Source organism: Macaca thibetana, chromosome 12, assembly GCF_024542745.1.
Source record: "Macaca thibetana thibetana isolate TM-01 chromosome 12, ASM2454274v1, whole genome shotgun sequence".
Taxonomy (NCBI): domain Eukaryota; kingdom Metazoa; phylum Chordata; class Mammalia; order Primates; family Cercopithecidae; genus Macaca; species Macaca thibetana.
Genome location: NC_065589.1, coordinates 107603768 through 107622516, shown reverse-complemented (window position 1 = coordinate 107622516; position 18749 = coordinate 107603768). Strand labels below are relative to the sequence as shown.

At 39.3% G+C, this 18749-nt stretch overlaps 1 protein-coding gene across 1 annotated transcript in view; it reads left to right on the top strand.

Annotated features, from left to right (window-relative positions):
• The window catches only part of UBXN4 (UBX domain protein 4), a 43868-nt gene that overhangs the window by 20378 nt on the left and 4741 nt on the right, over nucleotides 1-18749 (top strand). Inside the window, exons 6-12 of the mRNA XM_050750986.1 lie at nucleotides 1062-1155; nucleotides 6890-6944; nucleotides 7697-7861; nucleotides 9482-9609; nucleotides 13593-13695; nucleotides 16350-16481; nucleotides 18024-18226. Coding sequence (XP_050606943.1) covers nucleotides 1062-1155; nucleotides 6890-6944; nucleotides 7697-7861; nucleotides 9482-9609; nucleotides 13593-13695; nucleotides 16350-16481; nucleotides 18024-18226 — 880 coding nt within the window. The remainder of the gene's footprint in view (nucleotides 1-1061; nucleotides 1156-6889; nucleotides 6945-7696; nucleotides 7862-9481; nucleotides 9610-13592; nucleotides 13696-16349; nucleotides 16482-18023; nucleotides 18227-18749) is intronic.

Below are 18749 nucleotides of genomic sequence, written 5' to 3'. Positions count from 1 at the left end.
AGAGTTGCATTCAGTGATACACTGGTAAACGTTTGTCAGAAGTCTCTGTGGAAGCAAAGGTCCATATTTGTAGTATTTGCTAATTTCCAAGGTGTAAATACTCTCACTTTGTTGATTTCAAGCTACCTAGGTTATGCCCCTGAATGGGGAGGGGGAAGAGATATGCACCCTCGTCTCTACTTAGTCCTACTAATTATTTTTACTACTACTGTAGTAACGAAAATGCTTACCATGTGCCAGTCTCAGTTAAGTTCTAAGCATTTTACTTGTATTAACACATATTTCTTATAGCAACCATGTGAGATTACTATCCCCATTTTACTGATGAGGTACAGAGGGATTAAGAAACTTACTGAAATGACTTTGTGGCTCCAGAGTCCTTGTTCGCCAAAGACTGTAAAGAGGAATCAGGTTGGTGGCAAGTTGTAAGGAAGGGAATGATAGAGGTCTTCTAGAGCAGGCCAGGACAAAAGTCTATCTTTCGGGAAATCCTTCAAAGAAAACTAGCATAAAGAGGCTCTCTAAGGAACCACTCTGGTCAGCAGAAGCAGATTCCTTGGACCAGTGTAAGTCCAGAGCCATACCCAGGATCAAACCTGGCCTCTATTGCTCACTGCTCAATAGCCACAGCCACATTTTAATTAAAATTAGTTACAATTAAAATTTGTCCCTCACTTTCAGTAACCTCATTTTAGATGTTCAACAGCCGCGTGTCTAGTGGCTGCTGTATTAGACAGTATAGATACTGGACAGCATTGCTCTAGAGTGAAGCCTACCCATAGCCAGGCATGCCTCCTGCCGGATTGGTATTTCTTCATGTTTTACATCTGACCTTTACCTTGGTGATCTTAACTCGGTAACTGCCTTATTTCTATTTGTGAACAATTTTATCCACGTCTAAACTTTAGAATTAGTAATAGCATATTTAACTCCTCCATTTTTAGGGAAAATATATAATGTTTAAGATACAAAATTATTAACAGATGCTATAACCTAGATTTATTCCTTTAAAAAGTTGCATTAAATGCAGTATTCTTATTTCTTTTTATTTAATAATTAAGGAGGAGAAAGTGCAGGCCATGCCACTTCCTCTCAGGAGCCTAGTGGATGCTCAGATCAGAGACCTGCAGAGGACCTCAACATCAGAGTGGAAAGGTTTGCTCTTCTTTTTGCAAATAGCATTTTGTTTAAGAAGACAGTGGTTTTCAGTTGTTTCATTAATTTGAATTAAAACTAAAGTTATACAAATGAAGTTTTAGAATTCTGAGCTGAAATTTTTGATCACCTAACTAATTTGTATCTTTAAACATTACACTCTAAAACTTTTCTATATGTCTGAAGTCACCAGTCAGCTTTTGGTCTGATCATTCTAAGAATCCCCTCTTTAATGGTATTTTGGTACATGGGTGTTTCCATCTGTCACTTCTGCTTTTATCTCTTTATGCCATAAGGATAAAAAGCTCCCGATGGGCAAGAACTTCAGCTCATTTTATGACTATGTACTGAGCTTGAGTTCTGCATAAGTGGATGTCTACTAAATGGCATTTTTCATTAGTTGGTCTAATAATCAGATACAAATTTCTGGCTCTTTGTAGTTTCTAGTATTTTTGATGATACAATAATTGTCAAATCATAGTCTTTTATTACAGACGTGCACCACCACACCCGGCTAATTTTTTTTTGTATATTTAGTAGTGACAGGGTTTCACCATGTTGGCCAGGCTGATCTTGAACTCCTGACTTCAGATGATCTGCTTGCCTTGGCCTCCCAAAGTGCTGGGATTACAGGCATGAGCCACCGCACCTGGCCTGTTATGGTTTTTTGTTTGTTTGTTTTTGAGATGAAGTCTGGCTCTGTTTCCAGGCTGGAGTGCAGTGGTGTGATCTCGGCTCACTGCAACCTCCTCCTCCCAGTTCAAGTAATCCTCATACCTCAGCTTCCTGAGTATCTGGGATTACAGGTGTGCGCCACCGTGACTGGCTAATTTTTGTATTTTTAGTAGAGACGGTTTTGCCATGTTGGCCAGGCTGGTCTCGAACTCCTGGCCTCGGGTGATCCTCTGGCCTTGGCCTCTCAAAGTGCTGAAATTACAGGCTTGAGCCACCATGTCCGGCCAGGATATGCAATGTTTTATTAAAGCTAACAGATGTGAAATAGGAATCTTTTAACGAATCTTTAGTTAAAATGCATTATTTTGTTTATTTCATTATAGTTTCCCCCCCCTGCCCGAGACGGAGTTTTGCTCTTTCCCCCAAGCTGGAGTGCAGTGGCACAATCTCGGCTCACTACAACCTCCACCTCCTGGATTCAAGCGATTCGCCTGCCTCAGCCTCCCAAGTAGCTGAGATTACAGTTGCCCACCACCACGCCTGGCTAATTTTTGTATTTTTAGTAGAGATGGGGTTTCACCATGTTGACCAAGCTCGTCTCGAACTCCTGACCTCAGGTGATCCTCCTGCCTCGGCCTCCCAAAGTGCTGGAATTACGGGCATGAGCCACCATGCCCAGCCATGTCATTATGTTTAAAATGGGCAGAATTATCTGGCAAAGATAATACGTAGTACCATGAATTCCAGTCTTTTTATTTGGATAAGTTTCAAACCTCAATGTTGAAGAAATAGTGTAATGACCACCTTTCAATTTTTTTCTTTTTTTTTTTTCTTCTGATTCATTTGAAAGTTAGGCCGGGCGCGGTGGCTCAAGCCTGTAATCCCAGCACTTTGGGAGGCCGAGATGGGCGGATCACAAGGTCAGGAGATCGAGACCAGCCTGGCTAATACGGTGAAACCCCGTCTCTACTAAAAAATACAAAAAACTAGCCGGGTGAGGTGGCGGGCGCCTGTAGTCCCAGCTACTCGGGAGGCTGAGGCAGGAGAATGGCATAGACCCGGGAGGCGGAGCTTGCAGTGAGCTGAGATGCGGCCACTGCACTCCAGCCTGGGCGACAGAGCGAGACTCCGTCTCAAAAAAAAAAAAAGAAAGTTGCAGACATAAATTCACTTCATGCTTAGATACCTCAGCATGCATCTCCTAGGAAGACATTGGCTGAGGGTCTGTGGGCTTTGAGCAAGGACTCCAGCCTAGGCCAGGATCTGGGGATCTGTGCTCACAGACCCATGTCCTGCCCCCTTCTGGCACCCAGGCAGGCATAGTGACCATTAATAAGTAGATGCCAGCCAGGCACAGTGGCTCACGCCTGTAATCCCAGCACTTTGGGAGGCCGAGGTGGGTGGATCAACTGAGGTCAGGAGTTTGAGACCAGCCCGAGCAACATGGTGAAACCCTGTCTCTACTAAAAATACAAAAATTACCTGACATAGTGGTGGGTGCCTGTAATCTCAGCTACTCAGGAGGCTGAGGCAGGAAAATTGCTTGAATCCAGGAGGTAGAGATTGCAGTGAGCTAAGATTATGTCATTGTACTCCAGCCTGGGCAACAAGAGAGAAAATCCATCTCCAAAAAAAAAAAAGTCAATGCCCAAATGTAGAAGTGATGGAACAGTTTGTTACTAAATTAGATGCAGTGTAGCTTTTCACCCAGATTAAAACAAACTTCCATTTGTATTTCTCAGAAGAAAATTCTACAAATGGTCTGTAAATACATTTATACACCATTTTCAGATGGTGTATATTTTCAGATATAAACACAATACCATTATCATACTCGAGAAATTCTAAATTGATACAGTAAGATTATCTAATTTGTTGTTCAAATTCAGATTTCCCAGTTGCTCCAATAATGGCCTTTTTAACTTTTTTTTCCTTGATTCAAGATCCAGTCAAGGAATGTTCATTGCATTTAGTTTAGGCTCTAAATCCAAGGCATTTCTATTCTTGTTTGCATTTTTGATGATTTAGACATTTTGAAGAGTCTAGGTTAGTTGTTTCTACAATGTCCTTTGATCTGGTCCCTGTTCTATCATTAGATTCAGATTAAACTCTGATAAGAACATTACCAAGATAATGTTTTGTCCTTTCCATTATTCATATCAGGAGACAAGTAATACCAGATGTATGCGTTATTGGAAATGTAAAGTTTGTGTGGTTAGGATAGTATCTGTTGGGTACCCTTTTCATTGTCTAATATATAAGTTGTCTATGGGGTGATTCTTTGAAACGGTAACTATCCTACTGCTTAAAAACTTTCACCCACTAGTTTCGGCATTCATTGATTTTTGCTGTAATCACCTATTTCATTGATGTTTAAAAATTGTGGTATTTTTCTCATTCTATTTTTTCTACATTATCAGCTAGCATTCTTCTGTAGAGAAATGCTTTCATCTGTCCCCTCTACTTTCCATCTGCTCACCCCCGCTGCCTTTTTCCAGTAAACTACTTATTGGACACCAGCACCCAGATGAAGGAATAGAAAATTACCAGTGTTCGTCTGGCGCAGTGGCTCATGCCTGTAATCCCAGCACTTTGGGAGGCTGAGGTGGGCAGGTCACTTGAGATCAGGAGTTCGAGACCAGCCTTGCCAACATGGTACAACCTTGTCTCCACTAAAAATACAAAAATTAGCCGGGCGTGGTGATGTGCATCTGTAGTCCCAAGCTACTGAGAAGTCTGAGGTAGGAGAATCACTTGAACCTGGGAGGCAGAAGTTGCAGTGAGCCGAGATCATGCCACTTCACTTCTGGGCAACAAAGTGAGACCTTGTCTCAAAAAAAAAAAAAAAAGAAAGAAAATTAACAGTACCTAACCAGCTTTCCTTATGCCCCTTTCCAATTATGGATTCCCTCTGTAAGATGATCACTATCCTGAATCTAACACTGTAGGTTAGTCTGTTTGTGAACTTTGTGATGGAATCATCCAACATGTATTTTTGTGTTTGATCTCCTTTGTTTAGCTTTGTATTTTGAGGCTTATCCATGTTGCATGTTGCGGTAATTGGTGCACTCTCACTACTTTATAGTATTCTATTTGACTCTACTATGATTTATTAATCCATTCTACTGTTGGTGGGTATTAGGATTGTTTTCTGTTTGGGGCTATTTGAATGGAACTGCTATGAGGAACATTCTTGTATATGTCTTGGTGAACGTGTGTACACATTTCTTCGGGGCATATATGTATATGAAAAGCAGGAATTTCTGGGTTACAGATACTGATCAAACAGCTTTCCAAAGTGGTTAAGCCAATTTACAGTTTCCCTTAGCAGTTAAGACATGTCACAGATGCTTTTTTTTTCTCTCATGTGTTACTATCCATTTCTCTATTCTTTTTGGTGCACAAATTGCCCCAAATTTGACTTGTTGGAATCCCCTTCATATTGGGTCTTCTGGCTTTTTGACATGTCTCCAACATTCCTTGAGTACTCACTCCTTTGATTGCTGGCACACATTGTTCAGCTGAGTTCTAATAAATGTATATACCAAACACTTTTAGAGAAAATACCATTTTTCATTTAAAAAAATGAAATATAATTCACTACCATGAAATTGAAAGTGTACAATTCAGTGAGTTTTAGTATATTCACAAGGTTGTGCATCCATTACCGCTGTCTAATTTCAGAATCATTATTTTATTTTTTAATTTTTTTATTTTTTTGAGATAGAGTCTCGCTCTGTTGCCCAGGCTGGAGTGCAGTGGCGCCATCTCAGCTCACTGCAACCTCCGCCTACCGGGTTCAAGTGATTCTCCTGGCTCAGCCTCCTGAGAAGCTGGGATTACAGGCGCACACCACCACGCCCGGCTATTTTTTGTATTTTTAGTGGAGACAGGGTTTCACCATGTTGATCAGGCTAGTCTCAAACTCCTGACCTCGTAATCTGCCCAACTCGGCCTCCCAAAGTGCTGGGATTACAGGCATGAGCCACCGTGCGTGGCCTATTTTATTAGTTTTTGAGATGGGATTTCATTACGTTGCATGCTACCATACTCAGGTAATTTTGTATTATTTATTTATTTTTTTTTTCCCTGAGGCGGAGTCTCACTCTCTCGCCCAGGCTGGAGTACAGTGGCATCATCTCGGCTCACTGCAACCTCCGCCTCCTGGCGGTTTGAGCCAGGTTTGAGCCACCGTGCCCGGCCTAATTTTTTATTTTTTGTAAAGATGGGGTCTCAAGTTGTTGCCCAGACTGGTTTCAAACTCCAGGGCTTAGGCCGTCCTCCTGCCTCAGCCTCCTGCAGTGCTGTGATTACAGATGTGAGCCACCACACCCAGCCTCCATTTGTTTGTTTGTCCATTTCAGACAGGGATCTCCCTTTGTCACCCAGGCTGGAATGCGGTAGCGAGAAAGTGGCTCACTGCAGCCTCGACCTCCCAGCTCAAGCAATTCTCTCACCTCAGCCCCGATAGACAGGGTTTTGCCATGTTGCTCAGGCTGGTCTTTAGCTCAAGAGATCCAACCACCTCGGCCTCCCAAAGTGTTGGGATTACAGGCATGAGCCACTGTGCCCGGCCTCCATTCATTTTTAATTGATGAACTTCTTACAGTTGAGAATCAAGTTGGTGTTAGTAATTTAGTATTAATAATTTGCTGGCCTTAAGTTTTTGTTTTTATTTTTACAGTTTTTTTGTTTTGTTTTTACTATAGTGCTATTTACTTTTATATAAGGAGTAGAGCATTTATCAGTCACTGATTTATATATTTGCTTGAAAATGTATTTGTAGATTTTAAAGTCAGTATCAGGTAAATCAGAGGGAAAAAGGCAAACTAATCATAAGTGGGAAGTGAGGCATTTAGACTGAAGCTAGGCTTCTGATGGGCTCTCGTTGACTCCAGGATTTCTTTAGGAGCCTGAAGCCAGGCAGATAAATTGTTGCTTGCTTTTTGTTTGTTTATTTCTCCAATTGTTTTAGCTAAATCCATCTCCTAAATATGTTTTATATTAATATGATGTGTCTCAATTAATGTGGTGTTTTTTTGTTTTGTTTTAAATACAGACTAACAAAAAAACTTGAAGAAAGGAGAGAAGAGAAAAGAAAAGAGGAAGAACAGGTAAAGTTCATGCAGTTAGCATTGTTTTATCTTGTCATTAACTGAAGTTATGATTGATTATTCTATTCAGTGTGGCAGGCCTAGGGTGACTTCCTAGTTTTAGTTCAGTGTTGCAGCACTATGAAGATAATTCCTATCTGTTTTCTCTAGTAGAGTCATAGGATATACATTTTTTGTGTTCTTTTCGTAAATTGCTACGAATAAATTAGACCATGCTTTTTCCCTCTGAAATGATTTTTTTATACTAAGAATAAAGGAACTGGAGCAAAAATTGTTTGGCTTGAGGCAGAACAAAGTTTTAGTACATTTTTGTGAAAAAATGTGTAGACATTTTGCTGAATTTTTCCTCTCCTGTTAAGCATTCTAGTACATGGTTCATTTTTCTCACCACATGTACCTAACTGTGTAGCATTTCTTTGGAGTTCTAATGTAGGAAGGTTACCATTTCATTCAAGCCAAATACATGACCACCATCTTGTCCCTGAAGGGTAATATATTTAACCTCATGACTAAAGGCCTGTAATTATGCTTACCTTCAACTTACGCTGACTACATTATTATCTTAACAGACCACTGGCAATGATTTGTAGATTGATAGACATTTGAGCATTAACCATGCCATTAATAAAAACTCGTCTAGACTTACATTTTATGAAGTTTTATTTTTTTAACTGCAGTTTTCCTTACATTCAAAATATCTGGGGCAGATTTTCAAGTTGTTTTTGGATCATAAAACTTTTTCTTTAATTCAGAGAGAGATTAAGAAGGAAATTGAGAGGAGAAAAACTGGAAAAGAAATGTTGGATTATAAAAGAAAACAAGAAGAAGAATTAACAAAAAGAATGTTGGAGGAAAGAAACAGAGAAAAGGCAGAAGATAGGGCAGCTCGAGAACGTATAAAACAGCAGATTGCATTGGTAAGTCTTAAGTTTCTAGACATTCATGAAATTGTTTTTCTGTGCACAGTAGCTTTAGATTACTACTAGACTGTGCACACAGAAATAGTAGTTTTTAGTGACTCATAGACTACCAATGATGAGCTTCCTTTTATTAGAAATTGTAAATGAATTAAAATAGTTAAGATTAAAATTGAGTTGATTTTTTTCAAAGTGATTTTTATTCATATTTTTTTAATTTATGACTTTTATCAGTATTCAGAAAGCAGCTTTTAAAGATTCCCTGGAAAATAAGCTAAGTACCTAGTAGTCTTCTCTAATCACAGGCACATTTTTGCAACATTCAGAGGATTTAGGCACATCATAAAGCTTACTTTGCAACAATTGCTTTTAGAATTCATCAGCTGCAATACATATTAAAACCATCCCACCAGGTGTGGCTCATGCCTGTAATCCCAGCACTTTGGGAGGCCGAGGCAGGCTGATCACCTGAGGTCGGGAGTTCAAGACTTGCCTGGCCCATATGATGAAACCCATCTCTACTAAAAATACAAAAATTAGTCGGGTGTGGTGGTGGGCGCCTGTAATCCCAGCTACTTGGGAGGCTGAGGCAGGAGAATCACTTGAACCCGGGAGGTGGAAATTGCAGTAGGCTGACATCGTGCTATTGTACTCCAGCCTGGGCAACAAAAAGCGAAACTCCATCTCAAAAAAAAGAAAGAAAGAAAGGAAACCATCCGTACCTTAATATTTTTTGTTCATTTGGTCAGTCAACAAGTTTTTGTTGAGCATTCATTATTTATTTATTTTTGAGATGGAGTTTTAGTCTTGTTGCCCAGGCTGGAGTGCAACGGCGCAATGTCGGCTCACTGCAACCTCCGCCTCCCGAGTTCAAGCAATTCTCCTGTCTTAGCCTCCCAAGTAGCTGGAATTACAGGTGCATGCCAGCATGCCTGGCTAAATTTTGTATTTTTAGTAGAGACGGGGTTTCATCACATTGGTCAGGCTGGTCTCGAACTCCTGACTTAAGGCGATCCACCCACCTTGGCCTCCCAAAGTGCTAGAATTACAGGCCCAGCATTTATTATGTGCCAGACCTCGTTCCAGTCTTGGAGATACAATAGTGAGCAAATTCCTGTCCTTGTTTCCTTAATAATAATTCTGGTCTCCGACAGTTGATAAAACTAAAAAGTAACAGTTCCAGAATGTTAAAGTTTGCATATGGTGTTAGAGATTTCAGGCAGCAAGGCACAGTGGCTCACAACTGTCATCCCAGAATTTTGGGAGACCGAGGTGGAAGGATTGCTTGAAACCAGGAGTACGAGACCAGCCTGGGCAACAAAGCTGCCCAGAGGTGGTGTAGAGACCCCACCTCTACAAGAAAAGAAAAAAATTAGCTGGGCATGGTGGCATGCACCTGTAGTCCCAGCTACTCTGGAATCTGAGGTGGGAGGATTGCTTGAGCCCAGGTGTTCAGAGGCTGCAGTGAGCTATGATTATGCCACTGCACTCCAGCCTTGATGACAGAGCAAGACCCTGTCTCTTAATAAAAAAAAGAATTCCATTCATATTTGTGTTTGGAATTGTGTGAATTGACCATTCTGGCAGTAAAGCTAATTGGTTTTTAACGATGTTTTAAAGGACCGTGCAGAGAGAGCTGCTCGTTTTGCAAAGACAAAGGAAGAAGTAGAGGCTGCCAAAGCTGCTGCCTTGCTAGCCAAACAGGCAGAAATGGAAGTCAAGAGGGAATCTTACACAAGAGAAAGAAGGTACTTTATTTCATGCTGAAATATCTCTCCACATAGGGGCTGAGGAGAATGATTACAGGCGGTTTTTAACACTGATGTGTACTGTGGTTATAAGCAGTCAATTCCAGAGGGACATATTGATTAATTTGACAGCTCCCAATGATATCTATCATTTCGTGTTAGTGTACACTAAAAAAGTACTACATAAATAACTTTAAAAGGGCCCAATAAATGTCTGTTTTCCAAAGACAGAAATGATTTGTAACCAAATGAATATAATGTTTATCTCATACGTATTAGGATTCTTCAGTTGTCAGAATCCCCCATCAGATAGTTTTAAGCAAAAGAGGAAACACGGCCGGGCGCGGTGGCTCAAGCCTGTAATCCCAGCACTTTGGGAGGCCGAGACGGGCGGATCACGAGGTCAGGAGATCGAGACCATCCTGGCTAATATGGTGAAACCCCGTCTCTACTAAAAATACAAAAAACTAGCCGGGCGAGGTGGTGGGCGCCTGTAGTCCCAGCTACTCGGGAGGCTGAGGCAGGAGAATGGCGTAAACCCGGGAGGCGGAGCTTGCAGTAAGCTGAGATCCGGCCACTGCACTCCAGCCTGGGCGACAAAGCGAGACTCCGTCTCAAAAAAAAAAAAAAAAAGAGGAAACACGTTGGCTCTGCAGTTCAGAAATCCAAGGGTGAATTTGGTTAGGCATGGCTGTTTCCAGTGATCTAAAGGATATCATTAAAATTTCTCTCTCTCTTTTTAATTCTTGGTTTCTTCTGTTTTATCTTCATTCTCAGAGAAACTCTCCATGGTGTCAGGAGAGCCCAGCACCTCCTGGCACTTTCAGGACCTTGAATTCACGATCCCAGACAGAAGAGATTAACCTTTTCTCTCTCATGCTTGTATTGAGAATGAGAATTCTGATTGCCCCTGTTTGGATCATGTGGCCACCTTCAGACTAGTCAGTGTCCACATGTGTGGGCCCTCTGGTTGGAGGAGGTGACATGTCCAACCCTGTGGCGAAGGAGGTGGGGGAAATGTTACTGATAATTATACCAGAATGAATGACACATAGCAGGGTAAGAAGGCAGTTGCCAAAACAAAAATATGTTGAAAAGACAAAAAAAGTTTAGATTTCCAGTACACCTTGCTAGTTGGATTATGGTTAATACTTATTGTCTTCTCTGCCTTTTCATATTTCCATATTGGACAGTTAACAAGTAGTATTTTGTAATCAGAAAAATTATTTTTTAAAAATAATTTTCCAAAAATAATGAAGTAATAAATTTAACAAAAGTGTAAGATTTGTGTGCTAAAAATGACAAAACATTGTTGAAAGATTTAAGACCTAAATACATGGAAAGTATCCTATGTTCATAGATAAGAATACTTAATATTGTTAAGATGATAATCCTCCCCAAACTGATCTATAGAGTCAACATTCCTACCAAAATTCCAGCTGGCTTTTTTCCATAAATTATAAACCTAAAATTCATATGGAAATGCAAAAAACACAATAGTTAATCTGGAAAATGAAGATGGATGACTCATACTTCCCGATTTTCAAACTTACTACAAAGCATACAGTGATGTAATGATATAAGGTGAACGTATGGACCAGTGTAATAGAATGGAGTCTCTAGAAATAAACCCTTGCATTTATGAACTGTTTATTTTTGAAAAGGGTACCAAGACTATTGAGTGGGAAAGAAGAATCTTTTCAACAAAAGGTGCTTGGACAACTGAATAGCTACATGCAAAATAATGAATTTGGACCTTTACCTCTCACACCACGTACAAAATTAACTCAATGGATCATCTACTAAAAAGTAAAACTGTATAAAATATATATTCTTAGAGGAAAAAAGAGGAGTATATTTTTGTGATCTAGGAGTAGCCAATAGATTGTTAGACATAGCACTAAAAGCACAGGAACAAAATTTAAAAATAGATAAATCAGACTTCATCAAAATTTAAAACTTTTGTGCTTTGAAGGATATCATCAAGAAACAACTGACTGGGCGCGGTGGCTCACGCCTGTAATCCCAGCACTTTGGGAGGCCAAGGCGGGCGGATCACGAGGTCAGGAGATCAAGACCATCCTGGCCTACACGGTGAAACCCTGTCTCTACTAAAAATACAAAAATTAGCCAGGCATGGTGGCACATACCTGTAATCCCAGCCACTTGGGAGGCTGAGGCAGGAGAAGCACTTGAACCCGGGAGTTGGAGGTTGCAGTGAGCCAGGATTGCCACTACACTCTAGCTTGGCAACAGAATGAGACTCCATCTCAAAAAAACAAAAAAAAATAAAAAACTGCAAAGAAGCTGGGCGTGGTTCACGCCTGTAATCCCAGCACTTTGGAAGACTGAGGCAGGCGGATCACTTAAGGCCAGGAGTTCAAAACCAGCCTCGCCAACATGGCAAAACCCCGTCCCTACTGAAAATACAAAAATTAACTAGGCATAGTGGTGCACACCTGTAATCCCAGCTACTCGAGAGGCTGAAGCATGAGAATCGCTTGAACCAGGGAGGCAGAGGTTGTAGTGAACCGAGATCGTGCCACTGCACTCCAGCCTGGGTGACAGAGTGGGACTCTGTCTCAAAAAAAAAAAAAGAGTGCAAAGAACAACCCATAGAATTGGAGAAAATATTTGCAAATCATATATTTGATAAGAGACTTGTGTTTAGATTATAAAAAGAACCTATGACTCAATTATAAAGACACCCAGTTCAAATATGTGGAAAGGATTTGAATAGACATTTCTCCAAGGAAGATACACAAATGGCCAGTAAGCACATGAAAAAATGTTCAACATCATTAGTCATTAGGGAAATCAAGTCAAACCCACAATGAGATACTATTTCACACCCACTAAGTATGCCTACATGTAAAGAGAAAGTAATAAGTGTTTGTGAGGATGTGGATAATTGGGAGCCTTTCTGTGTTACTGGTGGGATTGTAAAATGATATAGCCACCTTGGAAAACAGTTTGCTAGTAACGCAAAATGTTAAGCATAGTGTTATCATAGGACCCAGCGGTTCTACAGCAGCAGTTTATACAGCAGTTTATATCCAAGAGAATTGAAAACACCCACACAAAAACCTGTACATGAGTATTCCTAGCAGCATTAGTCAAAATAGCTAAAATGTGTTAATAACCCAAATGTCCAGCAACTGAAGAATGTGTAAACTGTATCTCATACAACAAAGTTTTTCAGCAATAAGAATAAGAACTGATACATGCAACAACATGGGTGAACCTTGAAAATACAATTTCCATGAAAAAAACAAGTTACAAAGGTCACATACTGTATGATTCTATTATATGACATGCCCAAAATAGACAAATTCATAGTAGATTAGTGGTTGCCAGGGTCTGGAGGAGGGAAGATATGGGGAGTGACTGCTAACGGGGTTGGAGTTCCTTTTTGGCATGATGCAAATGTTCTGGAATTAGATAATGATGATAGTTGCACAATTCTGAATATATTAAAAAACCACTGAATTGTACACTTTAAAAGGCTTAATTTTTGTTTATTTGAGACAGTCTCGCTCTGTTGCCCAGGCTGGAGTGCAGCGGCGTGATCTCGGCTTACTGCAACCCATGTCTCCCGGGTACAAGCAATTCTCCCTGCCTCAGCTTCCTGAGTAGCTGGGATTACAGGCATACACCACCATGCCCAGCTAATTTTTGTATTTTTTAGTAGAGAGAGGGTTTTGCCATGTTGGCCCAGCTGGTCTTGAACTCCTGACCTCAGGTGATCTGCCCACCTTGGACTCCCAAAGTGCTGGGATTATAGGCGTGAGCTACAGCACCCAGCCTAAAAGGGTTAATTTTTTAAGATGAATCTCAGTAAAGCAGTTATTAACAAATAAAAAGATCTGATATGGTGGAAAAAACTATTGTCATTGCATATTTCCACTTCCATTTTCTGTAACTTAGTGATATTGTTAATATACAGAGGTGAAGATTGTGACTTTAGTTTTCTTTTTTGATAGCACTGTTGCAAGAATTCAATTCCGTCTTCCTGATGGTTCTTCCTTTACAAATCAGTTCCCTTCTGATGCTCCTCTGGAAGAGGCAAGGCAGTTTGCTGCACAGGTAAATTTATGTCTTGAGTTGTAGTAAAAATAGATGTATAGGTTACTAAATTATAGGAAGGGAAAATTTCAAAGCAGAAGTTGAATGTGAATAAATTGTGACCTCTCCAGGAGGGAGGCACAAGACACCTCTGAGATATTGTGGAAATTCTGTTGTGTGTTAGTGCATATGGGAGTAACATATCTGCTTTGTGTGCAGAAGTAGGAATTTGCTGATACTGTACAATAGGTCCTGGGAACTTTTCTTTTTTAAAATTTTTTGAGACAGGATCTCACTGTGTTGCCTAGGCCAGAGTGCAGTGGTGCGATCACAGCTCCCTGCAGCCTCGACTTCCTGGGCTCAAGCGACCCTCCCACCTCAGCCTCCCAAGTAGCTGGAACTTACAGATACTGCCATGCCTTGCTAATTTTTGTACTTTTTGTAGAGACAGGGTTTCACCATGTAGCCAGGCTGGTCTTGAACTCCTGGGCTCAAGCATTCCTCCCACCTCAACCTTGCAATGTGTTGAGATTTACAGGCGTGAGCCACCTAGCCCAGCCACTGGGAACTTTTTTCACTGATTAGTAGACTTATTGGAGGAGTGACAAGCAAGTAGATTTCCCGAAGGTCTAATGTGAGGGAGTTGTCCCACTACCCTGAAATGTAAGCAGTTTTTCTCAGTCCTCTCTCCATTTCCTACAGATTGCTTAGGGGCTGGTCATTTTCCTACGATCTACCTGTTGGCTAAGCAAAAAGAGGCAGTAAACTTTATTGACAATAGTATCTTCTTCAGGAATTTACTTCCAAAAGGTGGCTTTACTCAAAATCTGAATAGAGTATCTTAAGATATAAGTAGTTTTCAATTTGTTTTTATTTCCTGATTGATTCCTTATTCAAAATGGATTCTGAGTATCAGATGTCCTTTGAGTTCTAGGCTCATTATATGTATCAGTATTTTTTTCATATATATAACTTCAAGGTTAAAATTAGGGAGTTGGATTCAGATCTTTCCACCAGACCTTTTCTCCCCATTTTGGGCTTCTTACTTACAGGTTTCAAGAGAAGGACACCTCAAAAGCTGTTCACCTTCTTGCACTGGTGAATTAGGCTAGACAATGTAAACATTGATTTTAAAAACTGTTTCCCCCTAAGCTTTATAGTAGAAACAGTCCCAAATAGACGCTTTCATTCTTCTTTTGTCTTGGAGCCTCCCACAATGTGTCCCCTATCCTGAGTTTCGCTGCTGTTGCCACAGGTAAATGAAGAAGGGACTACATGGGGAAAAGAGATCTTTGATCACATTTGTCCTATTAAAACCCCACCTCAGGCCAGGCATGGTAGCTCATGCCTGTAATCCCTGTGCTTTGGGAGACCGAGGTGGGTGGATCACGAGGTCAGGAGTTCAAGACTTAGCCTGACCAACATGGTGAACCCCTGTCTATTCTAAAAATACAAAAATTAGCCGGATGTGGTAGTGTGCGCCTGTAATCCCAGCTACTCGGGAGGCTAAGGCAGGAGAATCGCTTGAACCCAGGAGGCGGAGGTTGCAGTGAGCTGAGATTGCACCACTGCACTGAAGTCTGTGGGACAGAGCAAGATTCCATCTCAAAAAAAAACAAAAAGCAGGCTGGGCGCGGTGGCTGACACCTGTAATCCCAGCACTTTGGGAGGCTGAGGCAGGCGGCTCACGAGGTCAGGAGATCGAGACCATCCTGGCTAACATGCTGAAACCCCGTCTCTACTAAAAATACAAAAAATTAGCCAGGCGTGGTGGTGGGCACCTGTAGTCCCAGCGACTCGGGAGGCTGAGGCAGGAGAATGGCGTGAACCCGGGAGGTGGAGCTTGCAGTGAGCCTAGATCGCGCCACTGCACTCCAGCCAGGGTGACAGAGTGAGAGTCCGTCTCAAAAAAAAAAAAAAAAAAAAAAAAAAACCAAACAAAAAAACTCCACCTCAGTACAGTTACTGAGAACAGTGAGGGGTATGTGTGATCTACGGTAAAAAATAAAAATAAAAAAAAATAAACTACAAAAAAGTTAATCTCCTTCTTTGGAATCTTCTAGGGAAAGATACACAGATGTCTAAGATTTTACAGTGATTTTTGTATATAGAGACTTAACATTGTGAGGGTAATTATGGTGCTGTCCATTGTACGTTCCTGGATCTGGGATTGTGTGTATCATGTAGGTTAATTATGGACCATTTGTGCCTTGAGACAAGGAGGAGGCTACCTTTCCTGAAGGTATATATGAGGGAAATACTGGTCTAGTCCAGATTCTTAATAGGGATTACCTGTAATCCAAATGTGTGTTCATGAGACATTAATGTAAGTTTGCCAAAGGATAGTGAAAACCTAATGATGAACTGCAGCAGTACTTAAAGGAGATACACAGTTGTCCATTTTTACTCAATTTATTTGTGTTTTTAGGAACTACATTTTGCTATTTTGTGGTCATCTTTGAGTTATAGAAGCTTTTAAAAACTGTTTGGATTTGATAGCTTTTCAGCTGCTTAGGGGCTGGAAGCACAATTTTATACCTTTTTTTGAGTTTACATGTAATGAACTTTTAAAATTAAGGCAATTTTAATTAAAGCAGTCATTTTGGATTCATCTGAGTAATGTAATATCTTACTTTTAAAGGCACCCTTGTAAGTTTTTAAAACTTATGTTACAGACTGTTGGCAACACTTATGGTAATTTTTCGTTAGCAACCATGTTTCCCAGGAGGGAATTTACCAAAGAAGATTATAAAAAGAAGTTACTGGATTTGGAACTTGCCCCAAGCGCTTCGGTGGTACTGTTGCCAGTATGTATATACAGATGCATTTTTTTCTCTTCTTATCATTATCTGTTTATCATACTCTTCATTTCTTACAGTTAGGGGAAAGGAAGTGCAGAGGTATACTGTGGGTAATTAAAATTCAAGTTATCCAATAATTAGATGAATTTATGATTCCATTATCCTGTGCTTTATTTGTATTGCTGATATTACTTGTGAGACATGAAATAGTTTAATTTTCAACTTTTTTCTTCACATATTTTTGTGTACGAAAAAATGACCACTAGAAGACAATAAGAAATGCAGATTATCAGCCTAATCCACACACTTAGTGTCTTTTATTTATATACGCTCTACTGTTTGCCAAGTTTTTTAAAAAAACATTATTTTAACAAAAATAACATGAATATTTAAACAGATTATCCCATTTTATCTGCACAACAATATTTTAATCTCTGGTGAAGAAAAGAAGTTAAGACAGCTTAAATGACTGCTGCCAAGGTCCTACCTTAAGTGCCATAACTGGGATGAGAGCCTGGGTCTTCTGTGTCCTGGTTAACATAATTTTCCTTGCTCTATACTAGACATGTCCCCCACCCCAAAACAGCTCTCCAGTAATCAGGATTTCATTGTTTAAACGTTTTTTTTAATCAGCAAGAAAGACTTTTCTTATAAAAGTTTAATATTCTTAAAAAATAGGTGGCTCATTTCACTGAGAACTACTTTCTAGTTTGTATATTACAATTTCTCTTAAACAGAGCTCCAAATAATTATACAATTACATACAATTGTATATATAATATACAGTATTATACAATTACAATATGGTATATATAATGTACAGTATTATACAATTATAACATTGTATATATAATATACAGTATTATGCAATTATAATATTGTATATATAATATAGAGTATTATGCAATTATTGTATATATAACGTACAGTATTATGCAATTATATTGTATATATAATACACAGTTTTATGCAATTATATTGTATATATAATACACAGTATTATGCAATTATAATATTGTATATATAATACACAGTATTATGCAATTATAATATTGCATATATAATACACAGTATTATGCAATTATAATATTGTATATATAATACACAGTATTGTACAATTATATTGTATATATAATGTACAGTATTATGCAATTATATTGTATATATAATATACAGTATTATACAATTATATTGTATATATAATGTACAGTATTGTACAATTATAATATTGTATATATAATGTACAGTATTATGCAATTATAATATTGTATATATAATATACAGTATTATGCAATTATTGTATATATAATATATAGTATTATGCAATTATAATATTGTATATTATAATTTATCTTTAAAAACTTCTGGGAGTCTTCAGAAGTTTATATATACCTGAAAAACAGCAAAAGATATCATTTCACCCTCTTGAAGTAAACTAAAATCAGTAGGACCTCCTTTTCCAGATAAAAGTTTTGTCTGGAACCTTAGGTATGATGTGATTGTACTAATGTAGTCTTTATCTAGGTTTGTTTATTTCTTAATTTCTAGGCAGGAAGACCAACTGCATCCATTGTACACTCTTCCAGCGGAGACATTTGGACCTTGTTGGGAACAGTACTTTATCCATTCCTTGCCATCTGGAGATTAATTAGCAATTTCTTGTTTAGCAATCCACCTCCCACACAGACTTCAGTGAGAGTAACATCTTCAGAACCCCCAAACCCTGCATCATCTAGCAAATCAGAAAAAAGGTATCTGTGTGTGTTTTCCCCATTTATAAAATATGTAAGTCATGCCCAATATCTTTTTTAAAGTAAAAAATTGAGTACTTTGCCTTTCTGTATATGTCCTTTCCAGTTCCCACAGTGGAGGAGAAAAACTCAGATGCTCTGAAACTTTATTGTATCATCTCTCCTCAGCTTTGTAAAACCAATTTTATGGAAAGCAGCTTCACCTCTGCTGGTTTATTGTTTCATTCATTGAAGCTTCTTTATCCCATAACTATCAAGGCAGATTTTTTTTCTAGTAACTTCTTTCTTCCTAACCATGTTTTGCTTGACAAGATATTTCATTCCATTAATTGTTCAGGGTCATCTTGCATAATTACTGTAGATGAATTACTCTGCTTTGATAATTTTAACCCTGTTGGTTATTTTATATACTGGCTGATAGCCTTGTCTGGATCATTCAAAGAAGGACCAAATTGCAGAAACAGGTTATTCCTTTGAAAATTCTCCTTCAGAGAATTATTTTGGACTAATCCCTTAACCAGGA